This window comes from Anolis carolinensis, chromosome 1 (genome assembly GCF_035594765.1).
Source record: "Anolis carolinensis isolate JA03-04 chromosome 1, rAnoCar3.1.pri, whole genome shotgun sequence".
NCBI lineage: Eukaryota > Metazoa > Chordata > Lepidosauria > Squamata > Dactyloidae > Anolis > Anolis carolinensis.
Genome location: NC_085841.1, coordinates 239063011 through 239090230, shown reverse-complemented (window position 1 = coordinate 239090230; position 27220 = coordinate 239063011). Strand labels below are relative to the sequence as shown.

Genomic DNA, 27220 nt, shown 5'->3' with positions numbered 1-27220 from the left:
TGTGCTTCGCTCCAGTTTATTAAAATGCAAGACAAATGTCCCCAATCCCCGTGTTAAATATGAATCCACTGGAGAGCCAAGCTCTCTTTCTCCCCATTCTGGTGCTTGCCTGCTCTCTGGTCCAAAACTCTAGCTGACCAGCACAACCCATGTGGCTTTGAAGAGTTCTGGGCAACCACACATAGCTGCTAGGTAAGCAAAGTCCATGTACCTCCAGCTCAGCCATTAGCCAAAAGGAGCCAGGCAAACGTCAGAAATAAGGATCGTTCCCACAATGCCAGAGCCAGCCTGACAGCGGAGACAACTGCTTCTCCTACAGAAAGCTACTCCCAAGTCTGTACCTCCCTCTTCCCCTTTCCAATACTGATCTGAGGCTAAAGCAGCCCGAGTCAGGGTTTCTAGGAGGACTGTCGCAGGATGAATTCCTTCGCCCTCCCTCCCACAGAAAAAAAACCCTTTGTTCCCCTGTCTGGAGTGTTCATGAACTTAACACCAACACTGCAGCCAAAGGGCTGAGCAGTTCTCCTGTTTCTTTCCCAATGGGTCAGAATTCTGCCCCAGTCTAACAACCTAACCTCTTCCACTTCAGCACATCCCACCCTGGCTTATGCAAGGGCCCTCCCCTAAGAGACCTGGTGCCCCACAAGGCAGAGGCTACTGCAGGAACAAGCAACTCCAGTCAGGAAATCCCAAGGCAGGTCCTGCCTGTCCTTAATGTGAGGCTTGTAGGTCTGGGTGAGGGCCTGTACTAGGGGAACACAGCAGGACAAACACAAGACCAGGACCCATGACTCCCCATAATTCCCATTCTCATGAATGACCTGCAGCATAACCCACAAGGCCAGCCAGAGTGCCACCCTAGGTTCAGAGTCTGAACAGTCATTTCCAGCTCTCCTCTGCTGTGAAGTGAATGCAGTGGAGAGTGTGGGGCAAGTTCTCATGTGCTGTTGCCTTGTTCCTGCTCAAAAAGCACCATGGCCAGTTGGGCCCGGGAGCCCAGGCCTTCCAAGCTGCTCTGCACACAGCGGTGATACTGCTCTTCGCTCAGCCGGGGGTTGCAGCTCTGTGGCCTGTAGTGCTGCAGGAGGGCAGGCTCCACAGCGCGAAAGACATGCAGGTTCGAGTACTTGACAAAAAGGTCATAGATGTCCATGGTCTCCAGGATGTCCTCATTGTCCTGGGCATCAGCTGCCATTCGGGTGCGGGCCGCCATGTAGTCGGCATTGTAAAAGCAAGCTTCGTTGAAAGCATCGCGGTCAAAATGGCCAGCGTCCCGCACCAGGTCCAAGCCAGAAAGAGGCAAGGGCTGGTTGTGGAAAGCGATGGTGGGGTTGTAGCCCTGGAAGTGGATGGGAAAGAAAACCTGCCAGCTGTTAATAGTGTTCATGCGGCACCGGTTCAGGAACTCAGTAGTAACCTCAGTGCTCACGCCAGCCACAAAGAAGAGGGTGTCCACAGGGTGCTTCTTGGAGATGATGTCCATTACCTTGATTTGGGAGGGAGCATCTGTCTTGACACTTATCCAAGGGATCTTCACTTGAGTGTAGCGCCGTTCATACTCAGTGATGCGGGCTTTCACTGCCCCAAAGACGTCATTTTGAGCAACTTGTTGAGCTTCAAAAGGGTCATAGATGAAAAGGAAGGTCAGGACTGCATTCTCAGCATTCTCAAAAGCTGCCGTGGCATACACCTCCAGGAAACGTGTGGCATAGTCCCGCTCTGCTGCCGTCAGGGGTAAGATGACGTTGACCCGACTGGCCTCAGTCACATAGGGCATTGGGATGATCTCTACCTCACTGAGGGGGCGCAGCAAGTGCACCCGCTTGGCCAGGGACCGGCTGTGTCCCTTCTGAGTCACCACCTCCAGCTGCAGATCCAATGTGTACTCCATGCCCCTTGTGGGGTCAAATCGACGGTAGCCGTTCAGCAACTGCTGTTTGCGCACATGTAGTACAGGCTGGTAGCGGCGGTTCAGCTCTTCTACGGCTTCAGTGACCACATCTGCAACATCAGCAGCGTCTGCGCCTCGAAGCTCACACTTGGGGGCCCCATCCACACAGGAAAAAGCTGACTCTTCTGTAAAATAGTCCCAGCGAAGCACCTCAAAGCGAGTCTTCGGTTGGAAAGGGGAGGCAATGCCAATGGGCCATGTGGCACTCAGGGCTCCATCTGCCGAAAGGCTGCTGGTATTCTGGATCTCCCGCTGCAAGGACAAAGAGACAGCAACAGAGAATCAATGGAGGTTCAGAAAAGCTCAACCCATGAAGCCCCCAAAAAACTAAGCCTGGAGCACCTAGACTCAAGCTCACTCTCATTGTAGCTAAAAGGAGATCCTGCTCCTATTTCATTTAAAAGTGAACACTTTCCCAGCATCCACAAACAACCAGCCCTTTTGAATAAATCCTACACTAGCAATTCAGGTCTCCTTGCCTTCTAAGCTTTACTCTTTATCAGCTGCACTTAGCATTTACAAAACAGATTTTGGAAACTAAGCACTGTGCAATCTTCATATTTTTTCCTCATCACAACACATTCATGGTAGAAGCCTTGTTATACAAAGGTGGAAAAAGGAGACAGAGATAGTGGCTTCCTCCAAGGCCATCAGCTGACTCCAGCTCTGGTTTCCTAGACCCAAGGTCTCTCCCAATATCTTTCTCTCCCAGCTCTTCAGCCTCTTTCCTCCTCAGTCAATCAGCTCACTTTGGGACACTTTTGACAGCACTGCATAAGCATGAATTCCTAAGTTATGCACAACACCAACATGAATATTAAAATACATTTAATTACTTCAGCCACAAGATTTCTTCACTGAGCATTCTGCAAAAGGATAATGGCATTCAAGTAGACATCAAGGAGGGCAAGCCACAGAGCACATCAGACTAGCTCCTGGTTTGTATTCAGAACATCTATCTAACCCACATTGCAGCATACTATCATCACAGATTGCAGCAACCGTGCATATGGAAATATAACATCCAACCACCTGGTGGCAATATTGCCCCATAGTATAAACCTGACTCTTAAGGCTTCCATACTTGTGCACTGCTTTTCTACAAAGAACAAAAACATTGGTATAGTAAAAGATATATCAGTGTAATATGTGGTGTCAAAAATCTTGCATATATATTTATTACATTCATACACATGCATGCACATGCACACACACAGTATAATATATTTCTATCTATCATACATGCATATATGAGATAGCCATTCAGTGACTCAGACCATCTAACTCTGCATGTCCAAAGAGCTGAAATCCACAAAAGCTGATGCTAAAATTAAAAAACAACAACAACAAAATAAATCAGCCTCAAATTCTCGTGTCCCTCATTTTTTCCTTTACTTTTTGAAGCATGTTTGGTTTTGATACATGAGACAAACCGCCTATATTTATATCTATTTTAATCATCCCAATTTTGAGATGAAAGTGGGATACAAATAACAAAAAATAGTAATTATAGCAGCAGCTATTTCAGACTGCTGATTTGTATTGTTTTGCTGATATAAGTATATGAGATAATGCATTTGTTTATCAGTGTCAATGGATAATTGTTGAGGTACTACAACCAATGTAAAATGGCTTTGTATCTATGTCAATAAATACCTACTTGTTTTTGCTTCCTTTGCTGCTTAAAAATGTTATACCAGTATATCATTATCCCATATAATTACTACTTTCTCAACTTCTCTGCATTGTTAGATTAAACTTCATTTTTGTTGTGGTGCTGCCTACTATGTTTATGCTTAAAACAATTTCTACGTAAATCTTATTAAATTCCTGGATTTTGCTTAAGAAATCTGACCTATGGCTTTGTCCTTGAAGCTTACCTAGTTAGGCTTTCCTGGGGCTCACATGTTACCTTGGGTGTGCATTTAAACCTGGTGCCCCTGCTGTACAGTGTGGTTTCAACACATTTTATGCTAAGATTCCCAGACTGTTCGGCGTAGAGCTCCCTCTTTTCTCCTTATGACTAACATCTGAGACTAAGGAAAGAAGAAGTGATAACTCCCTTTGGATTAGACCTCAGTTTATAATAATCAAGATCAGGGTTAGCATCTCATTTACTAGTAGGGGGTAGATTTGCCAACCACAGGTTTTATCAACATTTACTCTTTGCAAAACATTTCTTCACAGCTGGGGGTGGGGTGGGGAGAATGTCAATGTTTTCTTTCTTTTTAACTCTCAAGCAAACATGGTGTTATTATTAAAGAGCATATTTTCATTAATTTATAGCAGACTGCAATGGATTAAATACGGTTAGACTAGACAAATTATAATTACCCTAATTAATCTCACTCTGATGTTTATCTGTGCTCAGACACTACCTGCTGTGCTAAGATCAGACCTTATGTTGGGGGTCAGCTGAGCACAGAGGAATTTGATTCCTTCCTGGAGGGCCCTTCAGGAGAGCTGCCCCCTCCTTTTCCCTCCAATTTAGAAGGTGGATGAAATACATGGGGAATTTTAGCTGTCCATATGTACTTTAGAGGGCTCAAACTACCATTCCCGAGCTTAGGATTCTTTCTGCCCATTTCTTTTTTTAATAAATAAAAAAGATAGGTTAGAATGTATTTTCAATTATTTATGACCTGCTTGATTATATATTATATTTGTTGGGATTATGCCACATAGCAACTAGCAGATCACTATATAATAAAGCCAGTCAGAAACTTATTATAATCTTTGCAATTTTGTCATTCCTATTAGGAATTTTCAGATACAATGGGCTGTTGGTATCTGCTAGGATTTGGATACAGAACCCCTCATGGACATCATAATCCATGGATGGTCAAATCTCATAATATATAACGGTTTAGTAAAATTATGTCCCTTATAGAAAATGGCAAAATCAAGGTTTGTGCTTCGGAATTATTTGTTTTTGAAAAAGTAAATAATGAAATCCAGAATATGGGAATATGGAGAGTTGATTGTAAAATAAAAATAACACACTAAGGAAAGCAGTGTGGGGGAAAAAAAGAAGAAGAAAATACAGAAAAAGAAAAGTGGCACAGTGGGTTAAACTGCTGACTGAAAGTCGCCAACATAGCAGTTCGAAAACATGGAAATGTGAGTAGATCAATAGGTACCACTACAACAGGAAGGTAACATGGTCCGATTGAAGGCTGAAGCATGAGGTTTTTATACAAATTGATCTAATTTACATATGTTTTAATTTTTATAATGTATTTTAATGATGTATTTTTATAGTTTTAATTGATTATATGTACTGTTTTTGTTTTATTATTATGTTCTTGGAATTAAATGTTGCCAACTGTTGTAAGCCGCCCTGAGTCCCCCCGGGTGAGAAGGGCGGAGTACAAATGCTGGAAATAAATAAATAAGGTAACGGCATTCCATGCAGTCATGCCGGCCACATGATCTTGGAGGTGTCTACGGACAACGCCGGCTCTTCGGCTTAGAAATGGAGATGAGCACCAACCCCCAGAGTCGGACACGACTGGACTTAATGTCAGGGGAAAACCTTTACCCTTACCTTAGTAAAGAATGCTAATATGGTAGACCTTAGCATTACTTCTAACCTACCTCAGGACAATTATTACAATCCAAGGCAATATTAAAGTACTAATTTACCACAGTATGCAACAAAGGTGTAACACTAAATATAATTTAATGTTAGTCTTACACATTGGTAAGCACTTTGGTTCTGTGCTGTAATACTTTTTCAAGTATGTTTTCATGTATCTTAATGTGGGACTGTTTCTACTTCACAAGACAAAATTTTAGCAATAAATCTGAAGAAATCAAGAATACTAGATAACTCCACACTTATAGTATGCAGAGCTGCAGATTATGAGTCAAGGTCCATCTTGACGGTAGCCAACATCAGGCCCGCCAGTGAGATTATGAGGCAGACAGCTGTCTGGACTTACCTGTTAATTTAACAAAAGCAAGCCTTCACTTATCACTTCTCTGTCTGTTCTACTAGAATGTGCACATGTGAAACTCTGGTTAACATTTCATTAAAGGCAGTTATTGCAACAATGCACAATAAAGTTCCATTTGAGATTATCTAGAGTCAGAAAGATTTCAGATAGAGATTGTAAGGCAGTCAATCTATATATTTTAATCTCACCAAGTACCTTTTTTTCAAGGTACCTAATTTTAAAATGTTTGGTTTTGCCTTTCCAATTCAGAATTGTTTCCAAGTATAATTAAACAATTAATACTTAAAAATAGACTGGGAGTCTCAATTCTTGTTCCATCACAGAAAAGAAGTGGTGGGCAGTGGTTCTGTGTTGAATTCTGCAATTCATCTTTCTCTTCTTTGTTATGTCCCCCTTGACAAAAATGACCACTGTTTCAAGCACATTTTTGATGCTGGAAACAGCAACTTTTTTTTCAGCAATGAAGCAGAGAATTGGGAAAAGGAAAAGAACACATGCAAACAAGGGCATCTCCTCCCCTTCCTTCATATCCATGTCCCTCCACAGAAAGGCATAACAGAAAGGCAACAATGAGGGCTTACAGTACTGTGTCATCAGCTAAATATGCAGACCTGCCCTCAGAGACTATGAGTGCCACAACAGAACCCAAATCTTCTCCAATTTAATTACTCATGAGATAACAGAGAGAGAGAAATAAAGAGATGGAGAAAATGAGAATGCTTGTGTGGGTAGAGTGGGACAACTAACAACCACGGAAGTTAGGTATTCTTATCTATAATAGGGCTAAAGAACCTTGATGCTGCAGATGATTGTGGAGTCTTAACATTCATCAGTCCCAGCCAATAAGAACAATGACAAGATGATAATGGGAGCTGCAGTCTAACTTTAGGAAATTCCCAAATTTTGGTTTCAAAATAAAAAATGGTATAAATACCATCAAATATGTTTCAAATAACTTTGAGCAGCAATTGGGAACTTTTGCTCTTGGAGACCACATTTCTTTGGAAGCAACCTGTCAAGGCCAAAGGTGCAGAGGCCAGGTTCAGCCAAGGATTCCAGTTGAGGCATGGACCAGCAAAGGAGGAATTAACTGTATGGCTTTATCCTACCTAACTCCACCAACTGAGGCATGACAATAAATATCTCAGTAACAAACCTTTCCCAGCTCAGCAATTTACAAAATGAGACATAGCCACTCCTTTCTTACCTGTAGCTGCTGAATTTCCTGATACGTGTGCTCCAATTCCACACGGGCAAAATATCTGTGCAGCCGGTACATTTGGATAGGATCCAGCACAGGATGAACAGTGAATGCAGCATTGAATCGTGGATCACTCTCCCTCTCGGGGTCTGTATTCTTTCCAAGCTCAAAGTACTGATAACGCAGGCCCTGGGGAAGGAGGGGGAAACAGTTTAGAATGGGAACTTTAGATTGTCTATTCAGATATGTCCATGCAAGAGCTACCTAATATTTCTCTCTAGGTGTAGTAAAACTGAAGAGAGAGCTTTAGTGGCACAATGGATTTAACCCTTGTGCCAACTGAACTGCTGATCTGAAGGTTGTCGGTTTGAATCCGCGAGATGGGGTGAGCTGCCGTCTGTCAGCTCTAGCTTGCAGGGACATGAGAGAAGCCTCTCAGCAGAATGATAACACATCAAGGTGCCCCCTGAGCAACATCTCTGCAGATGACCAATTCTCTCATACCAGAAGCGACTTGCAGTATATTCTCAAGTCGCTTCTGATACATTAAAAAAAAAAAAAACCTTGGATGCAAGGGCGACCAAGAATGCATCCCTTCTTAAGCCATTTCCTAGTATTTGCAACTCTTTTCTTTTGAATACAGGAAATCTCTCCCTTTTGTAGAAGAGAAAAACAACTACTTTTTCTTATTGTTCCTTCAGAAATTAATACAAGCAAGGTATTCTTGATCTAGGTTGGTTTCTTGCTCACTGCAACACACTCTTCCAACTGTCTGTTGACATTTTTACTATTAGCTTAGGTTCCATGACTATCACCTTTTGGATAGGTCAGATCTGGACACACTTAAATTCTTTTACTAGAAACCACATTGACAACTATTATGAAGCATGCTGGGCATACACAGAAATTAGTTTAGGTGAAATGGAACTGTGATTTACCTAGCTTCCTCTGAGACTTACTTCAAGTCATGTTATCCCTTCACTGTCCAGCATGCTCTAGGTCAGGGGTCCTCAAACTTTTAAAGTGGAGGGCCAGTTCCATGGCCCCTCAGATTGTTGAGGGGCTGAATTATCATTTGAAAAAAAAAAATGAACAAATTCCTATGCACGATGCACATGTCTTATTTGTAGTGCAAAAAAAACCCCCAACAACAATCATTTATTTATTTATTTATTTATTTGCTACATTTATACTCCACCTTCTCTCACCCCAAAGGGCTCAGAACAGCTTACAAGTTGTATGTACATACAATATATTATATTATTAGCATAGCACAATATTAGCATTATATATTACTATATTGTACTATACCACTATGCCATATTATTATTAGTAATATTACATTTAATATATAATATATAATTAATATTATAATTGTATTATTATTATTAGCTGCCCTGAGTCCCCTACTGGGTGAGAAGGGTGGGGTAGAAATACTGTAATAAATAAATAAATATTATATTGTATTACATTATAATATTATTATCAATATTCTATGTATACACAATATATTATATTATTACCATAGCACAATATTAGTAAATGAATGAACAATACAATATTTAAAAATAGAAGCAATTTTAACCAACATAAACCTATCAGGATTTCTTTCTTTTTTTAAAATATTTTTTATTGTTATTATTGAGAAAAAGTTACAATTATATAAACATATTCTATACATTTCCCCCTCTTTTATTTACATTCACCCCTGTGCTCCCCTTCCCCAGAGCCATCTCTTCTTCTGTAGTCCCACCAAAAGTTCAATTCTTCATTTGGAGGTAAATTCCCATCTTCTTTTTCCAATAATTTTTCTAGAAATTTTCTCCAAATACTTTCAAAATCATTTTTTTCCATAATCCCTTCTTTACTTTTAAATTTGATGTTAGCTTGTCATTCAGTGCCATTCGCCAAACTTCTTTATACCATTCATTAATTTGTATTTTCATTTCTCCTTTCCAATATTTTGCAATTAATAATCTAGCTGCTGTTAATAGCATGTCTATTAAATTTTTTCCCTTCTTATCTTTCTCATCCTCTTTTTTTAATTAAAAGTAATACTTCCACTGGATTCCTTCTAATTTTTATATTTATAATATTTTCTATTTCCCTTATGACCAATTCCCAAAAACCTTTTACATGTTTACAATCCCACCACATATGCATGTAGGTTCCAATTTCCTGGCACCCTCGCCAGCATTTTTCATTATTATTCTTATTCATAATATTTAACCTTCTTGGTGTTAAATACCACTTCCAAATTAGTTTGTAATAATTTTCTTTTATTCTAATTGACATGTTTTTTAATTGTCTTGTTTTCCATATCTCCTCCCATTCTTTTTCCGTTATCTTTGTTCCTAATTCCTCCTCCCATGATTCTCTTAATGTTAGTCTTTTCTTTTTTTCTATGTCTTTAATTAGTATTTTATATATTTTACTTGTTGTTCCTTTTAATGGCTCACTATTTCCTCTTTTTAATGCTTTTATTATTAATTCCTCAAATTGCGTTATTTGTTTTCCAGTTTTATTTCGGGCCCACCAGTTTTCATTCCATTTTTCTAATTGAATCCAATGAATCCAAGAAATATTTATTCCTCTCAATTCTTCTCTCATTTTTACCTTTTCCATTTTTTGTTCTATCCAATTTCCTACCCTTTTTAGTTCCCTTTTTTCTAATTCTTTATCTAGCTTTCCTTTTAGTTCCTTTGGGAAATCTTTTTCCATTATTATTGGCGTTAAAACTGAATTCTTATTAATTAATTGTCCTTTATATTTATTCCATATTTCCATTATATTTCTTAATGATATATTTCCAATTTGTTTTATCTCTTTCTTTGAGATTTCCTTAAAGAATATGTTATCCTTCCTCCACTCAATTGCCTTATTCCCTGATTCCATCCATTCCAAACCTTCTCCATCCATCATCTTCTCTACTACATATCTTAATTGGTTTGCCTCATAATATTTTTTTATATTCGGAAGGCCCAATCCTCCTTCTTTTTGGGGCTTGTACCAAATTTGTTTGTTTAATCTGTTCTTTTTACCATTATTGCAATATTTGTTTATCATTTGTTGCCAGTTATTTATTTCCTTTTCTGAAATCATTAATGGTATCATTCTGAACAAGAAATTTATTTTGGGTAAGACTTTCATTTTTACTAGGGCTATTCTGCCGAACCATGATAATCGCAGATTATTATAATCCTTTAATTTCACCTCCATGTGTTTTCTTAATTCTTCTAGATTTTTCCTTTCTATGGATTTTAGATCTTTGGTTATGATTATTCCAAGGTATTTTATATTTTCTTTTACGCTTATTCTCATGTCTTTTATATCCATCTGCTTTTTAAACTCCTCTTCCTCCTGCTTGGTATAATTAAATAACATTGCTTCTGATTTATTCCAATTTATCTTCAATCCAGTTGCCCATTCAAATTCTGTTAAATGTTTCTTAATTATTTCCATTTTCTTCATTATCTCCTTAATTGTTATCAATGTGTCGTCCGCAAATAAGCTAATTTTTCCTAACTTTGTTCCTATGCCTTCTAATTCCTTGTCTTTTCTTATTACATTAGCTAGTAATTCCATTACCATTGCAAATAGTATAGGCGACATAGGACATCCTTGCCTTGTACCTCGTGTTACTTTTATCTCTCCTGTGATTCCATCATTTAATATTATCTTTGTATAATTATCTGAATACAATTGGCTCATTATATTTTTGAACCTTTTTCCTAATCCAAATTTGTTCATTATTGTTTGAATAGTTGGCCATTCCACACTATCAAAGGCTTTAAATATATCCAGTGCTAGAATCCCCGCTTTGTTTTTTTCCCCTTCTATTGTTTGTATTTTATTTATTACTCTTCCTATCAGGTTGGACATTTGTCTCCCTTTAACAAACCCACATTGATCTTGTTTTATATATTTATACATAAAGTTGCTCATTCTGTTGGTAATAATCGCTGTTAAAATTTTTGCATCTTGATTAATTAATGATATTGGTCTGTAAGAACCAGGGTCTGTCAAGTCTTTTTTTGGTTTGGGTAATAGTATTGTTAATGATTGTTTCCATGATCCTGGTATTCGTTCTCCATCCATTATTGCATTGAATAATTCTAATAATTTTGGAGTTATCATTGCCTCAAATGTTTTATAATATTCTGGGCCCAGCCCATCAGGTCCAGGCGCTTTCCCAATTTTTAATTTCCTAATTACTTGTTCTATTTCTTCTTTCTTAATGGGTGCTTCTAATAACTCTCTATCTGTTTCTTCTATTTTTACTGTCCAATTTGTTTCCACATATTTGTGAATTTTATCCTTTGAGCATTTCCCAGCCTGATAGAGTTCTTTATAAAATTCTTCAAATATCTTTAATTTGTCTTTCATTAACCTACAAATGTTTCCAGATTTATCTCTCACTGCGTTTATCTCATTTTTCATTTTTTTCTTTTGTGCGGCTCTGGCTAACATTTTTGAGTTTTTATTGCTATATTCGAAGAATTCCCTTTTCAAATATATCAAGTTCTTTTGAACCTCATCTATTTCTATCTTATCTAGTTCTTCTTTCTTTGCTCTCAATTCGTTATATATTTGTGTTGTTCTTTTTATTATATATTGTTTTTCTAATTTTTCTATGTCTTTTTCTAATTTGTTTTCCTTTCTTCTTGTCTCTTTTTGAGATTATAGGTTTCTTTTATGCATAATCCTCTTGCCACTGCCTTCATAGTGTCCCATAATATATTTCTTGATACATTATTGTCATTTATATCCCATATTTCTTGCCAATTTGCTCCTATTCTTCTAATAATTTCCTCATAATTTAATATATTGGAATTTAATCTCCATCTTCTTGTTTGTTCATAATCTTGTTTATTTATAATCTATCAGGATTTCAATGGGAAGTGTGGGCCTGCTTCTGTGGGCGCTAGGCAGGAAGTGCCTACAAATAAGCTGGTGGAGGGAGAAGCTTAATTGCCCTTTAAATAAAGTAGTAATCGAGTTGGGAAAAGCAGCAGCTCGCCACTGGCCCTTCTAATCGAAACTGGTCAAAAGAGAGCACTATGCCATGGTGAAGCATCATATCCTGGTGCAATTTCGGTTAAAAATGGCTCCAGTGGGAGCAAAGCCATTTTTTTTACCTCCCAGGAAGATGATTAGTGCAGCTCTACCACACTGTGTTTTTCATGGTAAGCGTCCTCATCCTCACAGTATACACAAAAACAAAGAAATACATCCTAATAGCTGATGATCACAATAATCTGAAGGCAGATTTCCGCACAATTGCTCTACCCTGACCAAATTGACAACATATTTCTGGATTAAATACGTCAGTCTTAATTCTTTTAAAATGGTGAGGTATTCACTATTCTTAACACAAATCAATTGACAAGATCAAAAATAAGACCACCCTAAATCTGTGTTGAGTGACGGAGCGCCAGGTGTCTAGGCATACACTGAGAAAGCTGTCAGCACTTATGTATGAGCGTGAACAAGGCAGATGTACTGAGTGCATGTTAGGGCTGCTATTCATGTGACAGCACCTCCTACGTGAGATAACACTTTAATTACTGCAACAACAAAAAAGAGCCTGACGTGGTATTTTAATGAAGCTAAACACCAATGCCCTCTCTTTCTCTCATAGCGAGGTTGTGTCTATGATGTGGTGAAAGGCTTTTATGTGGCACAGCCCTTAGTGGAGAAAGTAGGGCCAAATCAACAGAAACAATACTCACCTCATGCTCTGCCACACAGTCCACCCCTGTATAGTCAATTATGCAGCGTCCCAACCATTCATCAGGGCGCGCACTCAGGATGTCATTCCGGCAACTTTCCAAGTGAGGCTGCAAGCGCAGGAGCAGAGCTCGAGAAAGCAGGTAACCAAAGCCGCCATAGCAGTACCGTCCAGGTGTGTCACCACCAATGAACTCCTCTGGTCGGCCCATGTAGAGGAGAGTGTCAATGCTGAGGTGAGAGGCCAAGTGGTTCACACGATGAGCCTCCGTGTAGGTGTCATCCTGGACCAGGAAAATCCAGTCGAAGTCTGCCACGTAATGGTCTAGCACATATTTGATGGTCTGGTACATGTTCCAAATAGGCCTCTCATCACCGTGTGTCACCACCATCATGCCGTGTGGAACTTTGCGCCCTCGTGTGCCTGTGAAGTAGACCAGACGCTCCAGCCGGTGGCCTAGAGTGCGGTTCACTGCCACGGCCAGGGAGTTCAACGTGTTCTTCGAGGTCAGTACCCCCACAAAGAGACGCTGGCGCATGCCCAGCTCCGTGCTGATGTATCGAGTCCTTTGGGAACAAATGGTACAAACGAAAAAGAGAGCATGAGACAACTGAGCAGGAAGATGTATTCACCTCCTATATCCAAATCCTTATCTATCAAAGGAAGTATGAGCTCAGCCTTGTCTTTCTAAACAAGCCCACAAATTCTCTTTGTGCCATTTGAAGAACAAGTATTTTGCACTGGCAATAGATGACATAAGAGGAGCCCTGTTGGATCAGATGACATGACTATCCAATCAAACATTCTGTTCACACAATGGCCAACTGGATGTATATGGAAGCTCACAGCAGGGCATGACTTCAACAGCACTCTCCTGCCTATGCTGCCCTAAAATGAATACAAAAGGCATGCTGTCTGTGGTACTGGATGGAATATATCAAAGTTTGATAGCATCAAGAGTTCTGAAGTTCCACTTATTCCCTAAAACATTCTATTTTTATCTCCCATATACAGTGTTCCCTCACTACTTCGCGGTTCACTTTTTTGCAGATTCGCTGTTTTGCGGTTTTTCAATAAACTCTAAAAGAATATTATAAATCATAAAAATTACAATTTACAGTCTAAGGAAGGGAGGAAGGAGGGGCTGAATGGAGAGAAAAGGAGCCCAAGCGGCAACAGGAGGAGAAGGAGGTGATTTATCAACACGCGATTGGTTGATAAAGACTTAAAATAGTGTATAACTACTAAAATAATGTATAAATATTAAAATTAATATAGTGTCCCTACTTCGCAAATTTTCACTTATTGAGGGTGGTCCTGGAACATAATCCCCACGATAAGTGGGGGAACACTGCATATCATACTCTCTCAACCTTAAAGGAAGGCAAAGACAAAAAGCCTTTCTGAACAAACCTTCCCACTTTAGATGTTGACATAAGTTTATTTTTAATATAAACAACAACAACAACATGTATATGTTAAGAGTGAAAATTGACCTATTTTCCTGTGGTATATATGCACAGAGCTAAGTGTGTTTGCTCAAAACAGACAAAAGATAAACCACTTTGTGAGGTTATACCTCATATACAGCCAGTCAGCCAGCAGAAGGAAGTTGGGTAGTCAAAGGGCTGTCTCCTCACCCACAACCAGACCACAATCACATGGAAAGCACTGAGGCTGCAAGAAAGCAGTTCTCAGCTAGCAAAGAGCGTTTTAAGTCCCAGTCACAATGGAGTCCTAAATAGATGTTCTCAATTGTTCATAATCATACATTGTAAATTTAATCCCTCAAATCCTCTTTTTTAACAACTAATCATACATTTTAGGTTACAAATTTATGCTGCATGAGTCTTTTGCACCTGTAACTGCCCAACATATTGTTGTTGCTTTTGGTACTCCTACTGTTATTGCTTTATGTTGAAGTTTGCAGAAACCTTGTTTTAGGGCTTTTTTGGGCTGCTGTATTCAGAGGAGGTTTGCTATTACCTTCCACTGAGGCCAAGAGGGTCACTTGTACAAAATCACACAGTGGGTTTCCATTCTAGGCAAAGATTTCAACCCCAGTCTCCTGAAATACAAGGCTGCATCTGCACTATAAATTAGGATTTGTGGTTTTGTGAAACACCAGCACCTTTTGGCAGAAAAGGTTAGAGAACATGAAAAATTACTACAATTTCATAGCATTCAACTATAGCAGTGAAAGTGGTGTCAAAAAGCTTTCATTCTATACTATAGACACACCCTTAGTCCTAAAAGGCACCCACACAACCATATTGATTTATTATCTCTTAATATTACTCCTACTGTACACATTGATTGTACAATACAGTACACTAAATAAGGTCTAGCATTGTGGACAGTCAACAAACTTCAAACACTGCATTAAACACTGCATTTTAACTGTATACGAAATAAACACACTACCATGTTTGTTCAGTTTTAGAACACTCTGCCAATACGTTATTAAAAAACTATGCTCTCTCTGAAGAGAGATGCACCTAACAAACCAAGTCATTAAGAGTGTAATAAGAGGGAGCACACAGTCTTATTGTGCTTTCCAAAATGCGCTGGTATAATTGAGCTGCTAAGTAACAAGTGAACCCTTTCTCTTTGGGAACTCCATGGCGGTCCAAAAAAAAAAAATTATTGGGGGGGGGGGGGTGTGCAGGGCCAGAACAGAACAGATATTTGGTTGCATCACATATTTGGTCCACCAGTGTCCAACTATGACCAACAATAGCCTAAAGGAGAAGCCTTTAGTCACCATAATCCAATAAGGCATAATGCCAACAGTTAGAACAGTATGGGGTGTGAGCTCCTTACATTTCATCAACATCATGGCTGACACAGCAACAGGCAAATGTGTGTTTGGTGCCCAATTACATACATGCACACTACAAAATTTCATAAGGTTAGAGATCACTTTTGGAGTCAGCTGTGATTCTGGCAATTAGTATAAGAAATTGGGGGGGGGGGTAGGAGAAAAAGTAGGAAAGGCTCTACTATGTTTACTCTAGGAAAAGTCAGAAAGTGTAGTGCTGCCCTTATCCTCTTCTGAGGAAATTCCTGCTCCATGTTGTGATATATTCATTTTCCACCAACAAGATGTGGGCCTGTTTTCAAACTTTGAAACCCATGATGAGTGGGATTAATCAGCCAACTGATCAATACCCATCTATCATTCAAATGCAGTTTTATGATAACCAGTGACTGTACAAAGGGTCAATATGTGTGTGTGTATTTATACATACATATGCATACATAAATTAAAAAATGTAATATCAGTTTGTGAGGACCTCTTATCTCCCAAACTATTTCACTGATTGCTTTGAAATTTGGATACAATGTAGCATTCGAACTGGCGAGTGTTTTAAGGCATTCACATACCTACTATTACACACCTGTTACACCTGAGACAGATAAAACTATGCTTATGTTCACAAATAGTTCCATCTGCTGGACAAACAAGCAACAGCCGCTGTACTAAAAATGACTGTTTAATAAAGGAGGAGAAGAATGCAGGGAGATGACGAGGGCTGAGGCAAAACCAGAAGTGGTGGGGGAAAGGGAAGGGAGGAGGGGAAGAAGGGCCTTTCCCTCTGCCTCAGAGATGGGTCACAATGGAAATTGCTTCCCTGCACAAAGGTCTGAGGCCTGAGGATTACTAACTAACAGGGAAGGGAGGCATTTAGGAAGAGACTCCTTCCACTTCCGGGGGGGGGGGGGGGGTGTTGCCTCCAAGGCAATGGCGGAGGTGGAAGAGACATCCAGGGAGGCCAGAGGCCTGAAGGTGAATGACTGAGAGCGAAGGGAGACATTTAGGAAGACCCTCCTTACACTTAGGGGGGGGGCTCTTTGGGGCCCCACACACCAACAGCAATAATAGGAAGGAGGGGGCACTGGAAAATAACAGAGTGTGGCCTACGAGGAAGCCATGCTCCCTGTCATTCTCCCCAAGGGGAGGGCAGAGAAAGAAAGAGATCTAAATCCATCCATCCATATTTACATTCAGAGGCAGTCTTTAGAATTCTGCCACGCTCCTTACGCTTAGGAAGGGGGAGCATCTTTGGGGCCCTACTCAACCACTAACAAGAACTACAACAGCAATAATAGAGAGGAAGGGTTACTGGGGTCACTCCCCGGGAGGGGCCTATGGCCTCTCCCAGCAGGAAAATAATAGAACAACCAAATATTACCTACCCAGACGGATTGTGAAATCACATATATTTGACACCTGCTCTTTCTCAATCCTTTCCTTTTTAACCAGACTAGGTCACAGCAACGGGTGGCTGGGTGCAGCTAGTACATATATAAAATAAGGCATGTCAAGTGTTTTAAGGGAAGTTGTAACCTTCATCCAGTCTGCAGGTCACTGAGCTAAACAAATGAGCAATATGCCTCAAGCCAGATTCCCCCTTGACCAGGTCTAAATCTGTTCCCTTTCTGACCAAAGGACAAGCCATCTGTAGCCTCCCTATTACACAGCCCCCTAAGGAGCTAATCCTAATCCCTAGATGAGTAGAAAGAGGCAGGAGTGGGAAATGAGGGTATTGTCAAAACTAGAAATCCACTGCTCAGGATTTCTAGTTCCCATGTTTCCATCACAACCTACTGCTGCGATTCATATCTTGTCTATCTGGCTAGAATATCTGCATCTTAAGGTGCTAAGCAGACATTAACATTGAGATAGGGTCTCTGTAATAAAATGAAATGTTCAAGAAAGTTGTAATAAGCATTATGAGGGGAAAGAGATTTAACTGACTCATTGTGACAGTCCAGTACAATCCGGAAGGCAGGTGGGCCTGTCTCTCACAATTAACTACAGGTTTAACTATTCAAATGCAACAGGAAACCATTCCTACCACCCACCCCATCTCCACCCTCACTCACACAGTGGGTTCATTCAGCCCCACCACTTCCTGCCCATCTCTCCCCCTCTCCACTCTTCCTAGAGGGGACAACACAACTCATTCACTCACTCATCCCTGGGCCCCCAATCCCCACCTTCAATTTCAGACAGTATACGAATGTGGAGTTTGGGGCACACAGGGGGAAGGGAAGGAAAGGGAAATGCTGAGAATCCTGTTCAAGAGGACCACAGAAGCACAGAGGGACTTTTCACCCACCCACTACATTCTAAAAGGGAATTGGTTGAAGAACAGAGATTAGGAATAAAAAAAGTCTGAAAGCAGCTCTTTGCAGCTTGGAAGGTGGGAAATTCACTCTGGAGAAACTGGCAGGCAAAGAAGAGGGTGGGGAAGAGAAAAAGACAGTAAGCACAAAGAATCTGGCACAGAGATAGAAGATGTTAAGGATAAGAGCTCAGCATAATTAAGCCTTGCAAAGAGCAAAACAATTCCCTAGAAAGGGGAGGAAAGACTTAAGAAACATAATAAGGGAATGCAAAGTAGTAAAAGCTGGACTCATGGGGCCTTCTGAATGGCCAGAAGGAAGCATTAAGCACATGTAACCATACTACAGAGAAGGGAGGGTTGGAAGGAGCACCAGAATAATGAGCATTTTAACTAAAGAGAAAGATAACTAAAAAAATGAATGTGTGAATCTTAGAGCTTGAAAGAGTCATTGTCTGGGGCTACAACCCACAAAATCTTCCAGCCTGTGCAGTCAGTGCTCATGCTCTCAGAGCTGTAGTCCAAAAAGGCAACTTTTCCAAACACAAGTTAATTGAGGAACAAAAAGGCTCCTGAACCCTTCTCTTTGCAGTGATCACACACATACTTTTTACTCAACTCTGGGGAAACCACATGAATTCTAGGACGTTGCTTGCTTTCACTGTCAAAGCTTCTTGTCCTTATGCAAACCTTGTATCTTAGAAACCAACATTATATTTAAAGACAAATTGTGCTTCCAATCCACATGGAAATCTCTATCTGTGCTGATTTACGGAACAGGATCTGTCTCTTGCTGCGACACAAGGTTAGCAAAGACCATAGAAGCTACAAAATCTGGAAAACAGAATGGAACCCTAAGGCAGGCCAAAAGTCATTGGGAGGAACAATAGCTATTTGAATTCCCAAATTTTATGCTCCTTTTCCATCTGTTCGCTGTACCTAATATTCAGTAGATAATTTTGTTCACTAATTTATCATGATATTTCTCATAGAGCATTTATGAGCTCTTTTACAAACAGGACCCCAGAAAAATTATTAGTTTTGTAATATACTATGAGGGGACCCTGGTGGTGGCGCAGTGTGTTAAAGCACTGAGCTGCTGAACTTGCAGACTGAAAGGTCCCAGGTTCAAATCCCGGGAGCGGAATGAGCGCCCGCTGTTAGCCCCAACTCCTGCCAACCTAGCAGTTCGAAAACATGCAAATGTGAGTAGATCAATAGGTACCGCTCCGGCGGGAAGGTAACGGCGCTCCATGCAGTCATGCTGGCCACATGACCTTGAAGGTGTCTATGGACAACGCCGGCTCTTCGGCTTAGAAATGGAGATGAGCACCAACCCCCAGAGTCGGTCACGACTGGACTTAACGTCAGGGGAAAACCTTTACCTTTTTAATATACTATGACATCAGAAATATAGAGCATCTTTTCCCACAATCTGCACAAAATATGTAACTTAGAAGACATGTCCAAAACACTATATTTCTAATACCTTAACATATTTCCTGGCATTATCAATTGTTTTGTACATTTGGCATGCTTCTTGATACTGTTATGGTTTTTAAAGCAAATTTGAGAAAAGTGTAAACGCTCATTTTATTAGGGAAGTGATATTGTTCTAAAATCATGACATTCTTCCCATTACTTGAGAAAACAGCATCTGACTGTTTTAATACAGAGGTATCCCTGTGGGAAAAGCATAATATCTAAGGACACTTTCTACATTGGTTGGTGTGCTGGGAGGGGGAAGCAAAATGGAATTTGCAGCACTTTTAAGATTAACTGGGTTTCACTTTAGCACAAACATTTGTAGATATGAATCACTTACTCAGATGCAGTACAAAGTGATATCCAGGCCTCAGGTTATAAAGTATATTTATACAGTTGTGCTGAAGGCATTTATTAGGACTTCCTAGAATCCTCCAGAGGAAATAATCATCAAGTCTCTTTGGGGCGGAGGATGAAACAAGGGATTTTCAGGCATGTCTTCCCCACTGGGATTTCTTAACACTCAAGGATCCCTGCTCACTCCCATCTTAATATATTCATCCCATATCTAGCATACATACAGAGGCAGGCATGTGACCAAAGGAAACCACAAAACATTCCAGGACTGTGACAGCCCTGTGCATGTTACTGGCAAAGACTACAAGATAGTTTATGAGCTGGTATGGAAGCTGGTAGGACCACTCAAAGTGACAGATTTTGGACAAGCACACAAACAAATAAACTCTTTCTATATCACTATGAATTAAAACTTCATCAGATGTTAAACCAAGATCTGAAAGTATGAGAAAGCACACAGATGGCCCCTCCAGGCGCTCATCCTGTTTTGGATTAGCCCCCCCCCCCCCCCCGCCCGCAAGAGCCAAACCTTTCCAATGCTAATTAGGGTGATTAACTGCAACATTATCGTTGGCTTCCAACTGACAAAGGACTCTTGTCACACCCTGGACTCTCCACAGATATATATTTACCTTCCTTGCCTAGTTTATCCATGCGTCACAACCTCTGAGGATGCCTGCCATAGATGTGGGCGAAACGTCAGGAGGTAATACTTCTGGAACATGGCCACACAGCCCGAAAGACATACAACAACCCTGTGATCCCAGCCATGAAAGCCTTCGACAACACTTCCAGTGTTTTTATTTACTTGTACCACTCTTATCTGACCTGTGCTATAAAAACCTGCTGAAACACATTAAAGATGCTCTTATTCTCGCGAGGTAGGAACCTATCCCGATTCTTTCCATGTTATTTCTGCCTCTGATACTGAAGATTCTGTTAAATAAGTAATACCAAGGAACATATCTGTTTCATTAACTGCAATGTGGCTATTGGTATTGTTGTTGTTTAAAAAAAACCTGATGAGAAATCTGGGAATTCATGTTGGGAGAAGTGAACCTGTAGAACTAGAAACATTTTTTTTTCTTTTAAAAAGCCATTGCTGAAAGCAGGGAGAAAGAAGTAATCCTACTGGCATACATTTCCACTCCTAAAAATACATCTATAAGCACTCTTGTGGTGTACCACTATAGCAGTGGTTCTCAACCTGGGATCCCCAGATGTTTTTGGCCTATAACTCCCAGAAATCCCAGCCAGTTTACCGGCTGTTAGGATTTCTGGGAGTTGAAGGCCAAAAACATCTGGGGACCCCAGGTTGAGAACCACTAGGTAATGGTAGGTAATGAGTTCATTGGTAATGAGTTCAGAAGTCCCACTGCAAGTTTTAGTTTTTAGAAGTTGACAAAGCATTCATTAACGCAACAAACATAACAGCTGGTGCAGGAAATGCACTCTGACAGTGTCTCAATACTTATTTCTGAGAGATGAAGATATCAATTTTCTACCTTTTCTTTCACAAGTATTAAGGCCAACAATATACCCGCAAGAAACTGGTTGACATGAAAGGCAAAATGCCTAAATTACTTCAATAAGCTGTACACAGACAATATGTGACCTGGGCCCCTTTCTACACTACCAGATAATACAGGTTATCAAAGCAAAAAAATCCACATTATCTGATTTGAATTAATTAGTATCTTAGTCTACATTGCCATATAATCCAGTTCAAAGCAGATAATGTGGATTTTATACAGCTGTATAGAAGGGGCTATAGTAGCACAAGAATAAACTATGAGTCACACTCATTTCTATTATGAACTTCCTGAGTGACTTTAGGTCGACTACTCTGTCTCAGCCTCAGGCCCTCTGCAATATTAAGGGTAAAATACTGACATATATAACAGAGGCGTTGTAAGGATTACAACTACATAATACACATGATGCATTTTAAACACTTGGAAGGCCCAGCACAAATGTTAAGTATAATAATTACATGAGGTAGTCAAAAATAACCTTCTGAGATGGCTACAAAGAAGCCTAAAAAGTAGTTGCATGACTCATCCCACAATCATCTCCCTTGTTCAGATGGAACCACAGACATCCTGCTTAGTTCATAGTGTTCATAGCCACCCCCCATTCTAGCCCACCTCCTTCCAAAGGAAGCTATTTGTACCGAAGGACTTCCTGAATAACAAGAGCCATGGCCTTGAGCTTTCCCATGGGAGATCTTAAAAGGAGGGAAGCAATCTAAGGGGGGAATGAATGAAGCAGCAGGAAAGGGGCTCAAATGTTACAGCAGTTTTGTTGAGATAACTAATATGTCCCAACAGTCCTGTATCACAGCTTTAACCCCTTTCCTTTGTCTGCAGAGTCTCAAAAACCCTTTACAAAAAGTATTTGTTATCTGTGACTTCAACCACCAAAGGAAATGATCTATGAATCAGTAGCCAGAGAATTAGAGCTGGATTGATTCAGTGTGTTACTTAGCATAGGTCACTCTTTCACAAAGTGTACAGTGAAACTAATGAATAAAATGTAGTGCCGTATATTCTTGTGTATAAGTCAACCTCATGTATAAATAAAGAAAAGGTTTTGGGAACAAATTATGTGTTATCATATGACTTGTGGATAAGTTGAGGGTTCTTCCTCAAAGAGCAGAAAGAATCAATGCTATCTCTGGGGGCCAGCCATAGCTGCCATCTTTCTGCCCAGCATTCAAATAGTAATGATAAATACACACAAATGTCTATACTAGACAATGTCGAAGAGATAAACAAACACTATAAAGGTTCAAAACATAAAAAGAGATGTGTATATTAGAGCAACTTGCAAAGGCCACAGAAATAGTCAGGCCTCTCTGAGTATAGAGCTATCTTCCTTCTATGTAAAAAGGATAAGCAATACTATAAAGTTTCAAAACATAAGTTGCACTATGTAATTCATTATTGTTGTTAACTCTCAGGTAATATTGTATGTATATGGTGCTCTGAATTACATTTGTCTATTTCTTTTTAAATAAAATGAGCATTATAAAGGTTGGCAACTAAATCAAAGCGACACAGTATTTCACTACTGAGTCAGTACAGAGCTTATGATATTGTTTAGTATCGAGTATAATACTAGTTAGGCAACTCTCAAGCAACCAGAAACTGCATTTATCCAGCATTTACCAACCGCCAATGGCTGCCGGTTAGAGTTTACTGTATTTGCAATTCAGCAACTACACAGGGGCCACTGGAATACCCGGCCATCACATGCTTTGATGCCTCCAATGTTGGATCTGTTCCTGAGTATATCTGACCTGCTGATTCCAAGAATTGCACCAGTTTTCCTCCATCGGCTCTACCTTTCAGCATACTGAACATATATATCAGTCTTCATCTGCCAGCCTATAGAAAACCATGACAACCATATCTAAGAAACTAGGGCTAGTGTAGTCTATCCAATGCAGTGGTTCCCAACCTGTGGTTCATGGATCACCAGTGGTCCGCAAGAACTAAAATATGGTGGGAGGCCTCACCGTTACTATTATGGATAATAACGCAGCCCAACAAAAAAAATTTCTTGAGGTCTTTGTTTTTAGGCTTGTTATTTGGGGTGCTGATTCAGAAAATTGCACTGGATAGACTACATCAGCTCTAGATTATTAAATATGGTTTTCTGTGGGAAAGCCAATGGAGACTACTGGATGGCATATATTCTGTATCAGAAACTAGAGCTGATGTGGTTATCCAATGCAGTTTTCTGAATCAGCACCCCAAATAACCAAACCAAACCTAAAGTTGATCAAAAACTGATTCGTAAACCTTTTGGTGTTAATGTTGAAGAGTGGTCCCTGGTCAAGTGGTCTTTGGTCAAAGTGGTCCCTGGTAACAAAAAAAAGGTTGGGACCACTGACCTAATGCAATTTCATGAATCAACACCCCAAGTATGCTCAGGAGCCGGCCTAAAAACCAAGAAAAATTGTGTTATTGTTGGGCTGTGTAGCCAATCACGGAAACCCAGGCCCCTTCCACACAGCTTAATAAAATCCCAAATTTTCTGCTCTGAACTAGCACATATGTATGGATTCACTTAGATAACCCAGGTCAAAGCAGGTATTATGGGATTTTCTGCCTTGATATTCTGTGCTATATGACTGCATGGAAGGGCCTGTAGAAGCAAGACATAGTCCTTTGCATCTTGCCATCAACTGCTTCTTCCCCCAGGGATTTTTTAAATACAGGAGATCCTTCTTTAAATACAACAGTTGTTGTGTATTCTTCCTCTTTAATGACATTTGAATTTATTTTATGCCTTCATATTCTTTATATTCATCTACGAAATGGTAAAGGATATGTGACTGGCTCTAAACAAATCAGTTTAACTGAAAGTCTGGTAAACACAACTATGTCTTAGAAAAATGTTGAATAACCAAGGCACAGATGAACCGTTCCTAATTTAGGACAGTAGATTCTTTAGGACAGTAGTTCTCAACCTGTGGGCCGCAGCCTGCGCACCTCCTTCCTCTTTATTTATTTATTTATGTATTTTATTTCCATTCCTTTCTGCAGAGCTGACTATTGCATTGGATAGACCACATCAGCTCTAGATTCTTAAATATGGTTTTCTGTGGGGAGTAGATGGCGACTACTGGATGGCATATGTTCTGTATCAGAACCTAGAGCTGATGTGGTCTATCCAATGCAGTTTTCTGAATCACCACCTCAAATTAAGCCAAATCTAAAGTTGACCAAAAATTGATTCGTAAACCTTTTGGTACTAATGTTGGAGGGTGGTCCCCAGTCAAAGTGGTCCTTAATCAAAGTGGTCCCTGGTCAAGTGGGTCTAGTCAAAGTGGTCCCTGGTTGAGAACCACTGCTTTAGGAAAAGATAGTTATTGATGTTACATATACAGTAGAGTCTCACTTATCCAAGCATCGCTTATCCAAGTTTCTGGATTATCCAAGCCATTTTTGTAGTCAATGTTTTCAATATATCGTGATATTTTGGTGCTAAATTCGTAAATACAGTAATTGCAACATAACATTACTGCATATTGAACTGCTTTTCTGTCAAATTTGTTGTAAAACATGATGTTTTGGTGCATAATTTGTAAAATCATAACCTAATTTGATGTTTAATAAGCTTTTCCTTAATCCCTCCTTATTATCCAAGATATTCGCTTATCCAAGCTTCTGCCGGCCCGTTAAGCTTGGATAAGTGAGACTCTACTGTAGTATTTTGCTCTCAAACGTCACTTGTGACAGGAAAGAAAAGCGTAACTTTTCCTTGGGCACCCAAGGCCCACGAGTCACAGGAACAGCAGTGGAGACACAAGGCTGGAGCCTTGTGTTGCGGGAATGTATGCCCCCCCCCCACACACACACACACACACAGGCTCCTTTCCCCCTTTGGTCGAGGTACCTGATGGTTTTCTTGACGGCCTTGCCTGGGTTCGGGGGCTTGTAAGGCAGGACACGGGGCTCCCAGCTCTGCTCGGGGTCGGCGCCCAGCCCTCCCGGCACGGAGTTGGGCTTACGGGCCGCGTTGCCTTGCCCGGCGCCTTGGTGGGGCTGCGCCTCCGGGCCCGCGTCTCCCCGGAGGCCGCCGTTGTCGCCGTGCTGCCCGGGCCCGCAGGGCTCCTCCACCCAGGTGACGCTGAGCAGGCTGAGCGTGAAGCCCAGGGAGACCCCCACCACCACGGGCCCCACCGGCCGCAGGAGGGACAACACCAGGGAGAAGCGCATGGCGGCGGCACTAGGGAAATACAACGCGGCCGGGGGCGCGAATGAAGAGGCAGCGGAACGGGAAAGAGTGGGCTTGGGGTTCCGGGATGAGAAAGGAGGTGGCACCAGCGGAGGCCTGGCGGTAGCGAGCAGCGGGCCCCAAGGGGAGCGAACCTGGCGCCGGCTTCGGGCCCTCTGGGAAAGGGGAGGGGCGCTGCGGCTGCCAAGCAACTGAAGGAGAAGGAGCCAGAGAAGAGGGCCTGCTTCCGTTCTCGCGGAAGGCCGTTGGGAGGGAAGGAGGGAGGGAAGGAGGGGCGGGGGAGAGGGAAGCGAAAGAGCGTCACTCCCGTCAGTCTCCGCTCCAGGAGCCGCAGGCGCCGCTGCCGGGCCGTACGACGTGTCACCCCCACGCGGCCCCGCCCCTTCCAGGTTGCGTCATCCGCTCGGCCCCGCCTCCGTCCCTCCCGGCCAATCCTTGGCCGAGGAGGTGTCTTCGTCAGAGCCCGCCCTAGGTTCCCCAGCACGATTCAAAGCGAGGCTGGGAAAGGAGGGAGGGAGTCAAGGCCTAGGAGCCGGTTGCGCAATCAGGAGAGAGTTTCTTGCCTGGTCGCCTTTCCGTTTCGCGGGGTGCATCACATTGCGGTTTGGCACCACTTTCGCTGCCTTGCTTCAAGGCTAAGGAATAATGGGAGTTGTAGTTTCACAAGTTCCTGCTGAAAAGTGCTGGGAAACTCCCAACTCCTTTATTTTTCGTGAGAACCCACAAGTTATTTTTATATGAACTGTCTTTAGTGTATTATTTGCAGGCATTGAATTTTTGCCTATTTATTGTAAGTCGCCTTGAGTCCCCTCAGGTGAGAAAAGGGGGGTAAAAGTGCTATAAATAAATAAATAAGGTGCTTCTGGTGTGAGAGAATTGGCCGTCTGCAAGGATGTTCCCCAGGGGACGCCCAGATGTTTGATGTTTTACCATCCTTGTGGAAGGCTTCTCTCAGGTCACCGCGTGAGGAGCTGGAGCTGGCAGTGGGAGCTCACCCACTCTCACCGGATTCGAATTGCAGATTGTCAGTCAGCAGACCTGCCGGCACAAGGGTTTAGCCCAGGCGTGGGCAAACCTTGGCTCCCCAAGTTGTTTTGGACTTCAACTCCCACAATTTCCAGGAATAAAGTTTGCAACCCTAACCCTTAACCCATTACGCCACCGCCCCCCCCCCCCCCCAACTCCTATGATTCCATAGCATTGAGCCATGGCAATTAAAGTGGTATCAAACTGCATTAATTCTATAGTATATAATTATTTATTTATTACCCTGTTTCCCCTAAAATAAGACATCCCCAGAAAATAAGACCTAGTAGAGGTTTTGCTGAATTGTTAAATATAAGGCCTCCCCTGAAAGTAAGAAACTAGCAAAGTTTTTGTTTGGAACCATGCCTGCTGAACAGAACACCAGAGCATGCAAGATCAGTAAATGTACATACCATAGAGCATTTTACATGGAAATAATGGTATAACAAGAAATTCTTGATAGGATCCACAGTTTGTCTGGTTATGCTTTGTGATGACAACTACTATACAGCATATAATAAATGTTCATTTTTTTGTTCAACAATAAATGTGAATTCTTCTTCATGGAAAAATATAACATCCCCTGAAAATAAGACCTAGCGCATCTTTGGGAGCAAAAATTAATATAAG

At 41.1% G+C, this 27220-nt stretch overlaps 1 protein-coding gene across 1 annotated transcript; it reads right to left on the bottom strand.

The window, feature by feature from the left end:
• chpf (chondroitin polymerizing factor) lies at nt 1-25937 on the bottom strand. Its single transcript, XM_003214980.4, has 4 exons — nt 25223-25937; nt 12844-13408; nt 7118-7300; nt 1-2203 (listed from the first exon to the last, which is right to left on the bottom strand). Exons 1-4 carry the CDS (start codon nt 25543-25545, stop codon nt 938-940), a joined length of 2337 nt encoding a protein of 778 aa, XP_003215028.1. The 5' UTR covers nt 25546-25937; the 3' UTR covers nt 1-937.
• Between the last annotated feature and the right edge of the window lie 1283 nt (nt 25938-27220).